At 39.7% G+C, this 19655-nt stretch overlaps 1 protein-coding gene across 3 annotated transcripts in view; it reads left to right on the top strand.

Annotated features, from left to right (window-relative positions):
• The window catches only part of LOC117221834 (rho guanine nucleotide exchange factor 17), a 68535-nt gene extending 49006 nt beyond the window's left edge, over window positions 1-19529 (top strand). For 2 of the 3 annotated variants that reach the window (XM_076523798.1, XM_076523797.1), the window contains exons 9-25: window positions 1688-1765; window positions 5045-5122; window positions 6151-6255; window positions 6625-6741; window positions 7380-7666; window positions 8485-8622; window positions 8772-8866; window positions 8953-9175; window positions 9594-9685; window positions 9753-10020; window positions 11450-11557; window positions 12133-12369; window positions 12480-12547; window positions 12731-13057; window positions 13459-13629; window positions 14160-14443; window positions 15454-19529. In XM_076523798.1, coding sequence (XP_076379913.1) covers window positions 1688-1765; window positions 5045-5122; window positions 6151-6255; window positions 6625-6741; window positions 7380-7666; window positions 8485-8622; window positions 8772-8866; window positions 8953-9175; window positions 9594-9685; window positions 9753-10020; window positions 11450-11557; window positions 12133-12369; window positions 12480-12547; window positions 12731-13057; window positions 13459-13629; window positions 14160-14422 — 2655 coding nt within the window. In that variant the 3' untranslated portion in view covers window positions 14423-14443; window positions 15454-19529. The remainder of the gene's footprint in view (window positions 1-1687; window positions 1766-5044; window positions 5123-6150; window positions 6256-6624; window positions 6742-7379; window positions 7667-8484; window positions 8623-8771; window positions 8867-8952; window positions 9176-9593; window positions 9686-9752; window positions 10021-11449; window positions 11558-12132; window positions 12370-12479; window positions 12548-12730; window positions 13058-13458; window positions 13630-14159; window positions 14444-15453) is intronic. The other variant, XM_076523799.1, reaches the window with a different exon arrangement.
• The last annotated feature ends 126 nt before the right edge of the window (window positions 19530-19655 follow it).

The following is a 19655-nucleotide window of genomic DNA, read 5'->3' as shown; positions in this document are numbered from 1 at the left end:
TGTCCGCATAAAATGGACAATTTTGGAAGAGGAGATGCGATTATTCGAGCCTTGCGGTTCGTTTTCGTAATTACGAATTATCAACAACTATAAAAACGAGCTGCAAGGCTCGAATAATCGTGTCTCCTGTTTCAAAATTGTCCATTTTTGTGCACAATCTTAGCGTCAATTAGGGAGACATTACTGTACATGTTCACTCGATACAGTATATTCTACAAAATTGTCCCTCAGCTTGTACATAAAAATAGATAATTCAAGAAGGCTTCGAGCCTTGTGTTGACAATCCTCTTCTATTCTATCTATTCTTCTATCTTCCTCTATTTCCTCTTCCCAAATTGGCTATCTTCATTTGAGCCGTTTATTTTGAAAGTGGCATAAGTCACTTTTTCAAAAAAATCGAGTTAATGGTAACACTAATTACAATTGAACGGTATCTTTTCACTTAAAAAAAAAGAAGTGACTTATGCCACTTTCAACATAAACGGCTCATTTGTAAGTTGAGGGATAATTGAAGAGAATTTACTGTAATTCCTACATTCAATGTACCATACTGTTTCATCCAATGCGAACTGCACATTACATCCATGCTTGTTTCAGCAGAGACTCCCTCGGGTCAATTTCGTTTGCCTTTAACTGTGCTCTTATAAATGTTCGTAACGACAAACCTAATCTGTTAACAAGACACCACATTTTTCCAGGAAATTGTACGAATTGATTTCACGATTAGCGCTGTTGACCTTTGAGATCGTAAGCAATGCACTTTTATTGAAAATGTATTCGGAATAAAACACGCTGGTACGTTATTAGCAGTTTACAGCGCGTTGCAATAATTCTACTAAGAGGTTCAAGGCTTTTATAATACATATAAGCATCAAATTGCTGATTCTAATTATATTAGATTCGAAATTAAATTATGGAGACCCTCTGGATATTTTGACTTGCTTCGACTGTGTCTATCAAAATGAACTTACGAATAATTCGAACTTAATAAGTTTATTCCATGAATGATTTGCCACCGGAAACAAGTGAAGTAATTTACACAGGCTCTTTCGACTAATACACCGCCGCGTGCATTCATCGACCGATTGATTGCAAAAATATATGCGTATGCACGGGGATGCAGCAACGATTATGTCATAATCCCCGATTACAATGATGCAGTCGGGTATCAGGACGTAAGATTATCCGTCGTGTCTTACACGTTGCGTAATAGAAACAGTTTTTCTCGACTGCATAATACCACGCATAACACTACGCTAGTTAGCGTTATGACAATGACACGTGACCGAGTACACGTGTTCACGCGATACGCGGTCACATGTGATCTTTATCATGAGCCAACTCGATCAGCATGTAACGAGCTCATCGTTCCTAGAACCACTCTCGGAACACAGAGATTTAGCTACTGAAAATTAGTGTGTCGTTGACCGTCTCTACGCATGTTTACACAGATCGGTATTTCTTGGAAGCCAAGCTGCAGGCACGGTAATGAAATAGAATTTAATTAGTATAGACAAAGAACTTCTACCCGTAGGAAACGAAAACAGAATCTTGTGTTTATGTAATTGCTCGTTATTTCTTTTAACACCTGCCGACACTTTCATTCGAGCTTTTATTATTGCGATAGAGAGACAGAAAGAAAACGCATAAATGTTTGTAACGCGGATGTATTGCATTTATGTTTCAGGATACCAGAACTCACGTAGTCGTGGAACTTTATGATACCGAACGATCGTACGTGGAGGCGCTACAAATACTAGTCAATGTAAGTACATTTTAATGAACTTTAAAAGTGAATTTCACCGCGCAAAATTATCAAATACTTTCACTTTTTACCAACGTAAAAAAGACCAAGGGAATATCAGATATCGAAAATTGAGATTGGAACTTCACCAATTTCTATGCAACGTTGATACGTTTTAAACAATTTCCTTGACGGAAAGCAGTCTCTAACGAACAATATTACATTTAGCTTTCCATCGCATAGCGCGAAAAGCGTGGGACTTATTTACAAATTCTGTAGCTAAAAATAGTTGGCCATTGTGCGGCATACAACAGTAAATAAAATAGTTGAGAGCAGACTGGTGGAAACTTTTACTGAAAAAGTTGCAGCAACAGTTATCGTTCATACTTGTTTTCATCCTCGACAATTGGACAGAAATTGGAAAAAGTTGCTCCAAGGCTTACATCGATGTTACATGTACACAAAACGTTGTGGAAATCGTTCTCTAGTACCACAATGTGTTTCCAATAATCAGAAAGCGATTCGATTCTGGTAGAAATCAAGCGAATTACGTAGAATAAAATTTTGTGCAAATTCGTATTTTCAACAATTATTTTGTAAAATGTAGAATATGGTTTAGTTGACTAGAAATGTTCTCGTGGTGAATGTAAAACGGAGAAATAATTAATATTTACAAACGAGTAGATCAGATTGCTCGTGTAGATTCAGCCCTTTTCGAATTGCACCACCGTAGCGGAATCACCCTGTATGTAAAATTCGAAGATTTCTCTGATCAGAATTGTCGAAACAGGAGCGATTGCCGTGCTACCTTTTCACTTATTTTCCCTTCCAGCAGAGTATCGACTGAAACGTGTTTCACGAAAGTTCCTAGAACATTGAAGCCCCGACCTTGTTCCTCGTAAACAAGCCCGTTGCCCGTTTATTTACTTCGAACAAGGATTCCACTTCAATGATCTACTTGTCGGGCAATTTCTAGCTAAGTTATGCAGCCTCGTATCTCTCCCGGTTGTTGTTTTCATTAAATATGCCGCGCGGATTACGAGCGCGGTGTGGTAAATTCTCGAAACTCTTCCGGCAATAGGTTCGACCAATCATAATAAGATAATATTACTTCACGTTACAAAATTAGCTCATTCCCTTCCGATGCTTCCCATTCTATCGAAACTGCTCTTCGGTCAATTTAATGTAACCCTTTGTGTAGCAAATTCTCCCAAAAATTGTTCACCAGCTTGTAAACAAAAATGGTTAATTTGGGAAGAGAAGATACTATTATTCAAACTTCGCGGCTCGATTTTATAGTCGCCGATTTTTAACAACTACAGAAACGAGGCGCAAGACTCGAACAATCGTATCTCATCTTCTCAAATTTTACATTTTCGTTTACAAGCTGAGGGACAATTGAAGAGAATTTACTGTAATTCCTGCACACTACATCCATGATTGTTTTAGCAGAGTCTCCCTCGGGTCAATTTCGTTTGCCTTTAACTGTGCTCTTATAAATGTTTTTTAACGACAAATCTAATCTGCTAACAAGCTACTACATTTTTCCAGGAAATTGTACGAATTGATGTCACGATTAGCGCCGTTGAATTTGAGATTGTAAGCAGTGTACTTTTAGAAAAGACAATTTGGAAAGAGAATATATTATTATTCAAACTTCGCGGCTCGTTTTTATAGTCGTTGATTTGTTAACAATTATAAAAACGAGGCGCAAGACTCGAATAATCGTATCTCATCTTCCCAAATTCTCCATTTTCGTTGACAAATTGTAGAACAATTAGGGAGAATTTACCGTACTTGTTTATGCCTCTCAGAGAGCATAATGCTACCCCCGATACTACCGATAATTATGACACTAAAATCTGTATCAATGCGGTAAATGCCAAATCCTACGCAAATGGAGTATACCGCAGCCGACTCTCTTACAACGCAGCAACTCAAAATCATGGTTTGACACGACACGGTGTAAAAAATACGGTCATCTTCTTGTAATGTTACATTCTAGCGGCGTTAATCGATCTTAATAGTTTCCAAATAACAAAACTTATCAATCTTGAATTATAACAAGGAACAGTTTGCATTATTTCTGCATTTAACACGATTTCTATACAATACGTAACAAATCAGACGTGTTACAGGATGATCCGCTGTATTCGAATAACATTTCTATCATTTGACAAGTCGCCGGTAGAAGATGCGAGAAAATGCTAGCGTGCGAAGAGTGAAAAAAAAATCGACGCCGGATAGGTAACTCATTGGAAATAGTTACAAGCAATTACATTGGCCTCGCGATTACCGGGCGAGAAATGTAAAAGCATTATGCGCAACATGATAGCAACAAAACCCTCCTGCCGAAGGAGAAAACACTTTTCCTCGCCGTTTGACATTTCAAGAAGCTGATCTCGAACGCGTCTCCGCTTTCAACGCGCTCTGCTTGTGTCAAGAGAGACGGCTAGCATCCCCCAAACCCCCTCGCGTCCGATCGATAAATAATGCCTGCAATTAGTTCTTCGTAATTACCGTGCCGCCTCTGCGATTCGATATGATCGAGGAAGGACGATTCTTCATAAACACCGTTGGAAATCGACGCGGTAAATAGGTCGCAACCTTCGCGCGCGGCGCGTGTTCTGAATTTAATGGCTGCGTCCCGCGACGGCTATCGATATATCGGTCGCGGCTCTCGTAAACGATTTTGCGAACGCGTGTCTGCGTTTTCAATGGGGTTGATTGGAATCCTTTAACCGATTTGCTTGGCTTTTATGAAACCCTGCCTCGAAGAATAATTGGAGGAGATTGGAGTTTAGAGCAGCGGGTGGCGAATGTAGCGTTGCCGATAACGGCGTCCGACAGCCAAGCGGGATTTGTAATTTTTGGTGAACCGGCAGTTCTTATAGATCCTCATGGGAATCTAAATCTGTTATTTCGTAGAATCTGTTGTCTTCTTCGGATTCGGATTCTTTAAAATTCTCACGTACACTTCTCCGATGAATCGATTTTGTAAGGAAGACACAGAATTTCAATTTTGAAGATGCCTTGGACTTTCGACGGTCGTGGTGAAACAGTTGCAACTTGCGTGATAGTATTCTGCGAACTCTTCTGAATATGCCGAAATGATGGTTTAAATGACAGACACCTAGAAATGTGTCTATTTTAAAATACACGGATAACGTAATGAGAATTAATTTTGTCTATAAAACGATATGAAAATGATATTAGCCAATCGTCGTAAGAAATTATTTTTCAGACTATAACATGTAAAATCCCATTTCGAGGGAGGATAAAAAATATATGGCATTTCAGAAATACCTGCAACCACTGAAGAGTTCCGAAAATGCCGGTTTGGTGGATGCAGCGACAGTGGACGAAATCTTTTACCAGGTGAGTCGATTTCTTATTAATTTACCACATAAAATCTATTTATGACATGCACGGTATAATTGCACAGTTTCATTTTGCATCATTTTGCCGAAACAAACAATTTACAGCTGTTTTCAGAGATCTATTGATTATTGTGAAAATTAATAAAAACTTAAAATAGTTTCAATTTTGTTTCTTATACCGAGATCACATTTATTGGTACAAAAGGGGAGCTTAAATGATTCGCTAACATTTTGATGAACGTGAACGGAGCTTGGAAATGTTTAATAACAAAACGCGAGCTGCGGGTAAAACTGTTTTATTTTTGCGAAGATTACCGTGCGCCATATTCTAAGGGCTGACCATGGTCGGATTTCTCTACTTGCCTGAAATTCCATTCGTGCAGTGTGCTGGAATTTTCGCGTCCACAGATTGAAAGCAGTATGAAAGCCCAATCTCAGATGATAGATTCCTCGAGCTGAATTTACTACATTCATATTAATTTCTGACGAGTGCTTCCTCAATTCGATGTTGAAGCTGCAATTACAATATGAAGATAAAAGCAATTTGAATATAATAATATAATATAAATTATAATTATAATAATATAATATAAAAATTATTAAATCTTATTAAATATCTTCAATTATATTTTTGTGCGTACAAAATACTATTTTACAACGCGAATGATAATACACTGAAAATTCGTTGAAACGGTTTTAACATTATTTCGATAAAAATAGCACGGGATATCGTAAGGATAAAACAAATATTATAGAGGAAACATGTCTTTTTTCTATTTATTTAGGGAAAAATTGTTGCATTCCATTTTTTAAAAAAACGGAGAATTATTCGTTTCAGGATGAGATATTTGTTAGGAAACTAGTATTTTGCAAGTCATTTCGTGGAAATTAAACTGGAATATCAAGAAGAAAGCACCGACTCGTTTAGCACGAAACGTTGTTTATCCGGTCTATTATTTTATGCACAATAGTTCCTTATCAAAGGGAGCTATAGCACTGTTAAATGATCGTATTCACGAGTTTTAGGTTCCCTCTATCCTCAATCATCACGAAGTATTTCTGGAGGAACTGCGCAAAAGGCTCGATACTTGGGAACTTAAACAGACAATTGGCGATGTCTTTCTCGATGCGGTATGTTTTTTCGTATCTGTACACAGTCGACGACAGTCGATCATTATCGAATGTAATCCGATAAAGAGAATTCAGCGTTTGCATGTGCCAACTTTTTTTACGAAATTCGAATTTCTTAAATGTCCTCGCAAGATTAAAAATAACGTAAACGCAGCGTTAAATATCGAGAACATTTGCTGCATTTAACGCACGTTATTCAGATATATTAGAAGCGCATCACGCCAACAATTTAATAATTAATTAATTTGCATTTGAACAACATAATTGAATACTATTTTCGAAATTGTATTTTTTCGAATTAGTTGGTATAGTTGTAGTTGTATGCGGGTACGTTGACAGACGTAATAGATCGTGACATTTTCTTTACAGTTCACGAAGCCAGTCGTCCTGGACACGTACACCCTTTTCCTTGATAATTGGAAGTCCGCGAGGAAGGCGATAAAGACGGCTTGTCAGGCGAAACCGGCTTTCGCACGATTCCTCGAGGTACGCAGAGGATCTATTCCCTTTCATTTTCAATATTTCAATTAGCAGTTTTGTTTCTCTGTACTCCGGTGCCAATTCGATCGCGAATTTCTCTAGCATATTCAGCGAAAACAAGAAATCACATTCACGTTTTTCTCAGTTCTCTAGTTTCTATAAAAAAAAAAATCCAGCAGGCTGAAAAAGAATTGGGTTACACATTGCACGTACATACGTACATGCATATGTGTGTATGTACGTGTATGTATGTATGTGTGTGTGTGTGGAACGTTCTCGTGTTTGCGCACCATAACGGCATAGCAAATCAATAGATTCCGAGAGTATATATATAATTAATAAAAGTAAGAGGAACGTTCTATAAATAAATAAAAATAATAAACTCTTGCTCAGACGCATTCATACGACGGCGTGCCAATTTGTTACAAACACGTTGATGTTCGTCAAGTCGTATTTAAAAATACAAAGGAAAGTCAAGGCAAACAATTTTGTTATTCTCAGGGCTCGCGATGGGCCAGAATATACGATGCGTAAAGTTTTGTTCGGGGTGCATATTCGTACGATTTCTGCCAGCTTAGTGAAACGATGGGAGGACTCGTCAAATTAAGCCTAGAAAGTTGATATTCTCGATTGTTGCATCGTAGACAATGGAACGAGAGCACAAGGGAAAACTCGGACTAGATCAGTTGCTGATCATGCCGGTGCAGAAGATACCCCGTTACGAGCTACTCATCCAAAGATTGTTGAAGCACACCGATGCGTCGCATCCCGATTTCGAATTACTGCAAGCCGCTCAAAAGGAGGTGCACGAGTTAGTCGTGAAGATCAATTGCACGGAAAGACAGTCCCTCGAGTGGCAGCAACAGCAAACTACTTTGCGGGAAGTTCAAGCCCTCGTCGAAGGTCTCGTCGGCATCGTTACTAACGACAGGTAAACTTCTTCGAGTTATTACGCGTTTACGTAATATACGGGGTGGTCGAATATACGTCAGGCCGAAGAATTGAGTCGACAATATAGGATCGAATTTTGCAGTTCAACATTTTATTTTTCAGAAAATGACAAATAAAATTGCACGGTGACGTTAAATAACGACCGCTGGATTTCTAATGAAAAATCTCACAAACTTTTATTATTACCGTAACAGAGATATTTTTATAAATTTTGCCATCATATTTTTTTCATGAAACTGTAGATTTTTTTAAATAAACTTAAAACTTATAACTTTTTAAAATATAAAGTAAATCTTTATTTATCCTTTTTATTTATTTTTTAAAACTATTTATTTGTTTTCTGATTTATGAAATATTGTCGTTCGCAAATTGTTTAAGCATTGTTTAAGACAGCTATTGTCATTATCCGACCGAACGAAAATAAATTTGAACGTGTCGGAATATTGCTGTAAGACGAAACAAAAGATAAACGAAACAAAGCCGATTGAACATATTTATTTGAACATGGAAGTTCAGCCTTTGTCCTCGTGTCTGGTGCCTATGGTTTCTACCTTTTGAAATTGAACGCGACTGGTTTCCCACTTCGAACGGAAACGAATGTACAATGACTCCTTCAAATACATATGTCCCCGTCGTATCCATGCGAAACCGTTGTACCCGGTTTTTCATTTCGCGAGCTATTCAATCTTTAAGTATGCATATCGTATTGATTCCCAATACAGGTGCGTGTCGCGGTTAAAACTGCCCTGAAAGCAAAATAAAGATCCGTTTGCATTGACATATCTATTTTTACCGCAGAGCTTTCGTCCGGCACGATCTGGTCACCATTGCCTCGAACCAGGGAACGAGAAAAGAACGCGCGTTGTTCTTGTTCTCCGATCTACTCGTCATCACCAGCATCAAAAGGAGAAGCGGAACCATCAAGAAACCGTCGACGTGAGTTCCAATAAGCTCTTCTCGAAGCTGCGCAGAAATTCTACAGTAGAGTTTACGCATATTTTAGCGTTTCTTTATATTTTATTACAATTTTCATCGAAAATCGCAAACACAATCTTTCTCTGTACTCGACAATCCCGAATTCGTAGGAGTTCCTGTCCGAACAGTTTGGTCGGCCTACTGGAAGCAAACAAGTACAAAATGTTAATGAGAATACCGCTGGACGACCTAGAAGTTATGAAAGGTATTTCTTGAAACTCGTTTAATATTCTCTTTGGCCCACGTTTTACTCTGTCATCGAAATTCTAATAAATTGCTTTCATTCGACAGCCAAAGATGAAAATTTGAGGCGAATGGCAAGGGAGGTGGACTACCTTCGAGAAGACTGCACCACGTTGGTACAGCTTCAGGAACTCGCGTCAACGTTGCACGGTGCAAAGCAACAACTCGAGGATCTTATCAAGGACATGCTTGTGCAAGCGCAACGTCAATTAGCCGAGAGGAATGCGGCGCATTCGCAATTGGCCTGTTTAGAATTAACGCTTAATACTCAGTGAGTAATCATTTATTGTCGCATACTGATTACAGAATTTTCTCGAATTGCGTTTCGTAATTTGCAATATATGTTAACTCCATTCAATTTTCTCCTTGTCTCAAAGTCGTGCAATTAACACTTCCACGACCGCGCTAGAGACCTCGAAAATTGTCATAAAATTAAAATATTTCATTCTATTGAACGAAAATTACTAAGCAAACTTATACGGCATCAATTACTTCTTCAGCATTCGTACCTCATGCAAATCTGAATAAAATTAAGCAATCAATTTTAATTTTTCATTGATCATCCATTCGGTCGTCAATCGACTGAATTTAAAACGGGGAGATCTCCCCATTCGGTTAGCTAAGTGTTAATACCTCAAGTATTTACGAAAATCATTCAAACTCATCGTTCCCGGCATCGTTAATTTCAGGGCCGGGATCGAGAATATCTCCGTCATGTTCACGAAACCGGACAAGAGGGCCAGTTGGGAGGAGAGCTTCAACGAGGCCAAGCAAAAGTTAGGTGAGTAATGTCAACATTCCCAGCGGATGATCAACAGTCTGACCTCTTTCGATGCCTTCATTTGCAGCGTTGTCCGCCGATAGGAGGCCCTGCCCCGAGTTTGTGGGTCCTCTGCCAATTAGGAAGACTAGGGCCGGCTTGCAGTTCACTTGTGCTGCGCCCACCTTGACCAACGGTCAGGTTTCCCGGGATGTCTGGGTGTGCAACAGCGACGGCTTCGTCGGCCAGGTGTGCGTGTTGAGCTTGATGCCGGAACCGCCGCATGTCACCTCTTGCAACGGTGTTTGCAACTCTAGGATCCTGTGCGTAGCGGGAATCCCGGCGTGTACACAAAGGTACCTTATCCCCTTTTTAATGAAGTATTTACAGTGGATCGAGGTTCTCGTGGCCTGCATACTCACCGTTAGCGATTGAGTACACCCGCTGTCAGGGGAAATATCTTCAATGACCACGATCTTAAGCACCGACCTTCGCAGCGTTAACAACCTCTGCTGTGCCGTTTAGGCTGGTCCGCATTTGTTCGATCATTTTCGGACAGCGTCGCGATACCGTCGTTTCATTGTATTTGAATAATTCTAGGTCTAACAAGAAAATGTTTGTACTCGTATACTTATATTAACCTTTTAGGTACGGCTGAATTCGGCGCGAGGCTATTTCTCTGGACGGCAGAGTCTGATATGTACTGTACAGGGTCTGATACTGTATATTCTGTCTGTATATACAGGATGTCCCAAAAATGTCTCGCAATCCGAAAGTGGCGGGTTCCTCAGGTCATTTGAAGCAACTTTTTCCTTTACAAAAATTTTCTCCGAGGCACCGTTAATGAGTTATTAAAGAAAAACGGTGACCAATGAGAGGCGAGCTCAGCTGGCGCGAGGCGATCGAGCCAATGAGCGGAACTGGGCTTCGTGCGCTGGTTGGCTGGGCCGCCTCGCGTCAGCCGTACTCGATTTTTATTGGTCACTGTTTTTCGTTAATAACTCGTTAACGGCGCCTCGGAGAAAATTTTTGTAAATGAAGAAGTTGCTTCAAATGATCCGAGAAACCCGCCATTTCCGGATGGCGAGATATTTTTGGGACACCCTGTAGACTGTTGTAAATCGATGTGAAGACAAAAAAAGTGTGAAACAATGCATATGAAGACGATTATTTGGTTCAAACGATGAGCGAGTGAGCTACTAGAACAAGCCACTATAGTGGCGCGTCGTCCAGAGAGATGACATCCGCGAAAGCCACTATAGTGGCGTGTCGTTCTGAAAGATGACATCCGCGAAAGTCACTATAGTGGCGCGTCGTGCCTAAAAGGTTAATTGTGCTAAATGTACTGTATTCATATAACTGTATTGACATTGCGATTTATAACTGATCATGTTTCATCGTAGGATATCGTTTAAATGCATTTTCTGGCATGCGTCGCTGCAAATTTTCTTTTACATTGGTCGCATATGAAACGCATCTCTTTTCATTTTTCATCTAACACTTTCGCAATTATTTCAATAAGCTGGCATTTGCGATAAAATCGTGTAGGTGCAATTCAGAACAGTGTCAGTTCTCGAACTTGTGCAATGTGCTGAAATCTAAAAAAAGGTTATTTAGGAGGGTGACCGTGACAACGTATGTAAAGATCGGGGTCACTGAAGATGGGTCTCCTAAGCAGCATTTTTGAACTAGTCCGCTTTTAGAAGTCATCGAAATGTAACGCTTTGCTCGTATGCCGTATAGGCGGGTAGAAAGAATCTCTACTTTACTTGTATTGTATTTTAGATCGAATTCATGCGTGACTAACAACTCTTCGTACGCGAACAGTAAGAGCAGCATAAGCATATCGGTCCAGGATGTCGATGCCAGTGGCGGGAACATACACTTAGATAGGTAATATTTTTGACATTAAATCGAATTCCGTGATTCAGTGGACAATATCGTGCAACGAAAACGCGATCTGTCGAGAAACAGTAGCAGTCGAATGAAAATTATTCCAAACTTTCGAACGATAATAGTTACTCATCGATTCCTTGTTTCGTAGGGTGACTCGCCTAACCTAGCACCCTTGTGTTGCTGGGACAGAAAAACAACAACAGTGTGTAATCGATGAAAACTGTGAAATCATTGCACCTTTCGTTCTGTCAATTAAATATCGTACAATGTTGAACAGAGAATCGTTGGACTGTAAGAAATATAAAAGAATAATCCGCGATGTTATAGTGAAAAGAGATCTTTTTACTCGTTACGGTATAGATAGTTCCAAACTCCATGAATGTGATGTTGATCCACACATTTATCGCCAGTTTCCAAACGTAGACACTGTCGATTTTGAAAGTATAAGTTAACGATTATTTGATGTAGAACAAATTGAGTTAGGTGAATCACCCTGTACAATATTGTAGTTTTATTTGCATCTAGAATTTATTATCATCGATTGATAATCTAATAAAATCGTTTTACAACAGCTCGAGCTCCGAGGACTCAGACTCGGACGACATTCCATGTGCAGATACGGGTAGCCTGACCTTGGGTGGCGATGTTCCAAGTATTGATAGTTCGACAACGGAAGAGGAGACCAATCAACCTACGATGTGGCTGGGAATGGAAGACGGATGCATACACGTTTACAATTGCAACGACAACATCAGAATCAAGAAGAACAAAGTGAAGCTCCAGCACAATAGCAGCGTGCATAGCATCATGTAAGATCCTTTATCAATCGTCTGTTCGATTATTATTGGCCACATATTTCTGACAATTGTCAGCAACTTGTTTTCAATAGCAACACTTATTTTGTTAAATCTACTCCTAGATACTTGGACAATAAAGTGTTCGTGTCGCTGGCTAATGGAGACATCACCGTCTACATTCGAGATCATTGTAAGTGCTCAATAATTTTCAATAATTTATAGAGTTTTGTTTTACTGGCTGATAAACATGCTGTTTAAAGGAACTACTTTCAATGCAGGTGGTGCATTATTTACATAAATATTATTTTATCCGAATTATTTGATTAAATGTTATTCAGCAAAAGATCCAATTAACAAGATTGTAAATTTCTAGTGGGTGGTTGGAACACACCAGTCCCAACAACCATAATGGTAGGAACGGCAGCGACTCCCATCACAAGAATGCTTTCGGTGTCTGGAAAACTTTGGTGCGGCTGTCGCAACACTGTGAAAATCCTGAACACCCAGACGTACGACGTCGAACACAGTTTCGCCGTCAGCAATGACTCGTCCACGTCGGTTTCCTGCATGGCGAGTTCCGGTGGTCTTGGAGTTTGGATTTCTTTGCACAACAGCGCCGTTTTGCGACTGTTCCATTCTACCAGCTATGAATGCTTGACGGACATCAACATAGCTCCGGCTGTTACCAAAATGCTTACCAGTAAGTCTTTACCTGGATACGGAAGCTTTTAAAAAATAATTTTGAAAGAGACGTGCTACAGAGGCGACTCATTGATTTACAATTGAAATTGTTAGATTTATTCATGAGTCCTTAGCTATGAATACTTTTAAAAACTGTGGACCAGATGATGCGTGTCTCGAATATTTATTCTACGCGTTCCAAATTATGCGAATTCAAAGACGAACTTCTTGATACAAACGTCCATTTAAACATTCGTTTACTAACTAATGTAAGGAATAATAGTGCACACATTCCTGTACAAAGAGGGCTTTGTAATTGCTTCATAGACGTTACCAGTGTCTTTTCACACACGAACTGAGACGAATCTTCATGTGCTGTCTATGGTATTTATTTTAACGGAAGCTTTAAACTTGCTGCAGGTTGCGATGACATAATACGACAGCACAAGGCTGCCTGTCTTCGAGTTACCGCACTTTTGGCTTGCAACGAGTTGCTTTGGATCGGTACAAGCGCCGGTGTTCTCCTAACTGTGCCAATTCCCCATATAAAGCCATCCACTCAGAGGATGTCACAGCCGCCAATTGTAACCGGTGAGTATTGACGTCAGATTTAATCGTCTATAAACAAGCATCGTTATTGCTTTCGTTATAATTAGAAGCTGGCTAGACTCGACCGATTTTCGCGAAGTGTCAGTTCCGACACCACAAAGCTACAGGTACGATCAATCATTCGTGAAATTTTTGGATCCGTCCGCGTATTTCTGTTGCGATAACGCGTATTTATAAAATCCTCTCTAGCAGAAATCATATAAATCATTGGAGACAGTATTACTCTTGACATCGGAGCTCGTATCCATTTATATTGGATGCGAACAGATCTATGTTCCTGAGAAAATTGATCTTCTTCGAAGTTTCAATTTGAACAACTACTATTGAGTATAAAAATATACTGAAAAGAAACCTGGATACAAAGTCAATGTTTGTATGTAGATCCTGCCTTTAAAAATAATCGCTATCAAGGATCACTGATTAATTCATTGTTCTTTACGAACTTAGCGGGCTAGAAAATTTCAAGAATTATTCTATCGATGCACACATCAATAGAGTACTTTCTTTCTCAGGCATTCCCCATGGGCACACCGGGCACGTGCGTTTCCTCACGTGCGTGGAAACATTGACACCATCGAAACCGGATCCACGTCCGAAAGTGAACAGATACTCCCTAAAATCCAATAAGAATCAACAAAACAACATCAATCGCGGGAAACTCCTGGTGATATCAGGCGGCGATGGCTACGAGGATTTCAGAGGACCTCAAGCTTCCGCTGAGCCGCAGGCTGGTCGTGAAGACTCGACCAATCATCTGCTGCTTTGGAAAGTGTGATGTGATCTAGAACGACCCTCGGTAATTGAAAATAATTCTACTGTTATTCGAACACGTATAGATATTTAAAATCCCTTACTAAATTGAGCGTACACATGCTACTCAAAATTGTATTGTTTAATTGTTGACAAGAGACAAAGAGTTTCTTGACAAGCGAATTTTTCTGTACGCTACACACAGTTTTAACAAACAATTAAGTATTTTAAAAAACAAAAGATGTAGTAGATTTCAGAATCACAAAACATTTCAAATGCTTTCATCTGTGTATATATAAAAAATGATATGAAATATGTAAATTACGGAATCGAAAAAGTATTTTGATGGTACAGGAATATTCAGAAGACTCTCCTGAATCTATGTCATGTAACAAAAGTTTATTTATTATTGCGAATATCGAGGCCAGATGATTCTTTCTCCATAAGAAACCGTGTTAAAAACGAAACGAATCGTCTGCTTCTGAAAATGTTGAAATAGCGCCATTAATCGTAGTGGCAAAACGCTTAAACCGTTAGCCAAATTACCGACGCAATGTTTCCACGTTGATGATAGATGGCGCCACCTAACTTTCTTTCCCGAAAAGAACCGATCGTCGGTACATTGTTTACAAGTTTTAACGTTTTGCCGCTACATCCAGTGGCGCTGTTTCGAGCAGATGATTCGTGCCGTTTTTAACACATTCTCTTGTGGAAAAAGCAGCATGAATCATCCATCCTCAATATTTACGAATGTAAATAAAACTTTTGTTGGACACGATATAGATGCAGGATAGTCTCCTGAATATTTCTATACTGTCAAAATTCTACATACTTGCAGCAATAAATAGACTTTCATGCTACAATATAAATGGAGAAAATTCCCCTGAACACATTTCATTAATCTTAAAACATTCTCTTAACTCTGGACGTACTTTACAATTACAATTAAGTGATAGAATACAATCAAACGAGACCTTTCAACTTAAACAATAGTTCTTCCGTTCTCGTTACGAAAATTCTCGGGATTAATAATCGCGAAATTTTTGGATTCCGCAGGCAAGGGTCGCAGTTCACGCACGTCGGCATGACACGCCGTGGGAATCGTTGTCACGTGTGCACTCGACACGTGGTCGGGTCCGAGATCGTCCGATCGTGGCTGTTCAGGACGTATTCGCTCGACGGTTTTTCAGGGAACGCGGGAAGGTTCTCTGGCTCGTTTTGGCCGAGTCGATCAAGAGCAGAATGTGGGAGGTTCGTTGTTTGCAAGGTGCCAAGAGGAACGGGTTCCGCAGCGTGACGGGACCCGAGTAGGCGATTTTTCACCAGTTACCTTCGACGCTGACGTAATTCACGATCAGACTTCGAGACCGGGTGATCTGTTTGACAGTTGTTGAAACGTTTTAGACAGAGACGCGGACAGTACTGTGTAAACGATTTGCTGAAATCAGCGGAGAGACTCTGAAATTGACTACGTAGATCGCTCAGCACAATCATTTGACTAACGCGGGGCTTCAGGAAATCGTTTAGCAGAAGATTTGTATTTTTGCACCGGATCCAGAAATAATTTTTGCGAATTTGTCACGCGATCGTGTTTACTATCGATGTATTTTACTGTTCGTTAAAGAGGAATGCGAGATAGATAGGACTACGCGTGTACCCGTTCGGAGAACAGTAATTGGGATAGATGGCGTAATGAGGTACGGTACCTGGGAGAGCGTTGAATCGAGCTTATTATACAACCGACACAGGCCTAACCTAGACACTAAAAAAGAGACTAATCCAATGAATTGTGCCAAAACGAATTTATCATTGTCCATCGATCGACGCTAAGCAAGAACTGACGTACTTCATTATTCGTTTTCTTAACCGACATCAAACTGAATGTGTTCGTGTTGAACGTGATGGAACTGGTCCAGACTTCGGACATCGGGTGCGAGTAATCTTTTGAAATTCAAATATCTCTAGATACAACTGTTACCTTGTTGTTGGTCGGGAGTTTAAATTAATCTGTTCCCCCGCGTGTGAACACGAGAGGGAAATAACAGGGAAATAACATTCGTCGAACGGAAATAACAGTGATTACGTATTTAGCGAAATTTTTGTCCGCCTTACGCAAAAAAAAGAAAAATAAATGAACAAATGTTGTCGCAAGTGAAAAAGAAACGCAGATCTAATGGAAAAGTAATTTCAGAGTCGTGAGATATTTTTATTCGGACGAAGAATATTCCTTGAAGCTTCGCTGCGATAATTACTTCGGAGAAATCAGGCCGAATTGATTGTGGGCTGCATCGAGGGCTGCGAAATTCGCGAGGCCACTTTGTATAGTTTCCCCTGGTCAAAGTGTACTTTTCGTTAAGTCTTTAAGCTCTTTACACCTTCCGCGCGGTTTATTCGCTTAAACGTATAGGCGACTCGTATACTTTTCTACAAAGTTCCAACGATCCACGGAAATATCAACTATGTTATTAACATACAGCGTATTTGACAATAATTAATTGATATCGATTGTTCGAGTGATCCTACGCGAGACAAATGTATCGGTGACGTCAACCAAAGCCGACGAATTTTGGTTTTCGCGTATCGTCACGCTAAAGATCGTCGTTTAGAGTCGCGGAATACGGGCGTTCTTCAGCTTGGAACACTTCGTCCTAAAGATTGTTGTTGCAAAGATTTAATTGTCCTCCTTTTCAAGATACCACCTTTCGCCGAAGAAAGGTCTCAACTTCGTTGCTGTTGTAATATTGGGATCACTGATTCGAACACCGCAAGGTTAAACAAATTCCGATTTTAAACTGGCTGTGCATTCTTTCCAACTTGTGCAACTTGTCAAAAAAAAAACAAATACAGTTGTATTTAACTTTAGTTTTTGCATGTTACACAGACAATGTGATTCTGAAAAACGTTTAATTTCAGTTGTAGCAATTGCGATCCCTGGATTTTGTGCAATACATGTATTTGTAATTGGATCATAAATGGGAAAAAAATGAGACAATTGAAAATGCGAGAAAAATTGGTTAAAATAAAATTCTTTGTCGTGTATGCAAGAATAGGTAAATTACATCTGCAAGGTAAAGAGAGCAAATGACAGATAATATGCTGAGAGCATATAATATACCGAATGGGAACAAGTGCTTGTTAGTGATCTTCGAATTGAGCTTCATATCGAGCTTGCTGTGGCTACAAGTGAAAAATGACTTAATGTATCATATGTATATTTGTAATTATGAGAAACATCATTTTGAATGTAATTCCTTTCAAAATCAATATCAGCTGTCAATAGTCTTAAATGTTACTTAAACGTTGACAAATTCTAGACAGCGTGATTGTCTGCTTCTAGAAGATATCACTTTCGTTAGGAACACATAGTATGTTCTATCTATGAAATATTTTATGTGATAAATTTAAGTCTTCGACGCATTGGTAACGGAAGATACCAACCTTAAAGAACCAGAATTTAAAAAAAAATGTCAAATCTTTTCTCGAGTCTTCCTTGTTTCGTTACGTACACTTCAACGATGGCGAATTAGGAAGAATTATTTCTATCGATTAGCTTCGCCTGTCATTATACCTCTCTACCGTTCGCTAATATGGAGCCACATCTTTTTCGTCTCGCAAACAAACCAAAAGTTCCCGCAACACGAAAATTAACAGTCGGATCGCATGATTTGCAGCGGAACGACTGTCCTCTCTCTAAAAAAAAAAGAAAGAAGTGATTACAATTATTGACCCCAATATTATAACTTCTCACCAAGTAGAATACAGCGTACCTTGTCACTTCACAACTCTCGTATGTTAATCAGCGCTTCTTATTTCAGAAAACGGAGAACATTGATATTCATCGCGAAGTTTTTTGAAACATTGTACAAACCCGTTACCTAATTATAAACACATACACGGAAACAGTGATAAAAAGGCAGTCCAAATACACTAAACTAAGGGTCGCATCGTTTTACTGATAGAGCCGGTGTCGCTTCGTTTACGCACGTTTCAAGACTGAAAACGGGATCTCGGAAAACGACACGGAAAACAATGTCGTACGCGTGGAACGTCGTACGACCACAATAAACTCGATAGCTTTTGGTACACGATATTCTGATTCTAGATAGAAATTACAATTCCCATTATCGACTGGCTCAAACTGAAAAACGATCGCCGCTTAAATCGCTCCTCAAAAATAGTTTAAGACCTTTTCGATGTATTTTTCCTTGCACCTGTACGTGTGATGATCGCTTTCCACGAGCCTGCTGCACGAGTCGGTCGCGTAGCTCTCCGATTATTATCATTGCAATTCGCACCACTTGGGACTGCGATCGAACTGGTAACAAGTCGTACGAATCGTTCGAACAGAGCGTACAATATCGCAGGAAAATTTACCAGCCGTGTACAGGTTTCGTATAGAGTATATTTATCGGTGTAATTCCCATTATCTTGCAAGATGTTATGCGATTCGTGGAGAGAAGCCAAGAACCATTGAGAATGAAGATCCAATGACGAACTCTGCCTTCGATGCTTGTCTTTCAAACGAATGTTAGATTTGCTCTACCGGCACGTGTAATTGCGTTTTGTTGATGCATGGCTCTGTGTGTGCGCGCGATGTGTACAACTAAAAGAGAATCGAAGCGCGAGGATACACGATCGACAATGGTCAGAAGCAGAGCTTGCGTGTGAATCTTGCGTGTGGATTTCCCTTCGGTTGTCTCTGTTCGTCCAGGAATTGGTCGAAACACTTGTTTAGGGAAACGTTGCTTCGCCGACGAACGTGGCCAGGTGTGGAAAGCAGATAAACAAGAAATAATATTATTTATTATAGCAACGTAAGGTATGCGGAAGTACACACGCCAGCTGTATCGCGATTGATACTGTATGAATGCATCTGTGGTATTTCTAGTGTGCAATAAGAACGGTGTCATGTGTACAGCAACGATCGCGCTCGTAAGTTATTGTTAATGTTATTAATGATAACTAGAGGGCGAAACACGCAACTGCGGAGAAATATATTTGTATTATATGTATTCGTTCCTTCCTATTGGTGTCGTTATTTCATTATCCTGGTCATTTGCGCGACGAGTCAATTATCGTACGACAGTTCTTATCTCATCAAGTATTGGTCGAATAAAAATCAATCCTACATACGCACCAAGCATTTTTGTCGTCTGTTCAACACCCTAGGGATTAAGCTGTCCCAATTATTTGCTAACGATTGCATAGCCCGTCGTATTTATTTTGTGTACACGATGCAGTCACTGGAAACCAATGTA

The sequence above is a fragment of the Megalopta genalis genome, chromosome 7 (genome assembly GCF_051020955.1).
Source record: "Megalopta genalis isolate 19385.01 chromosome 7, iyMegGena1_principal, whole genome shotgun sequence".
Taxonomy (NCBI): domain Eukaryota; kingdom Metazoa; phylum Arthropoda; class Insecta; order Hymenoptera; family Halictidae; genus Megalopta; species Megalopta genalis.
This window is presented reverse-complemented; position numbering and strand designations above follow the sequence as displayed.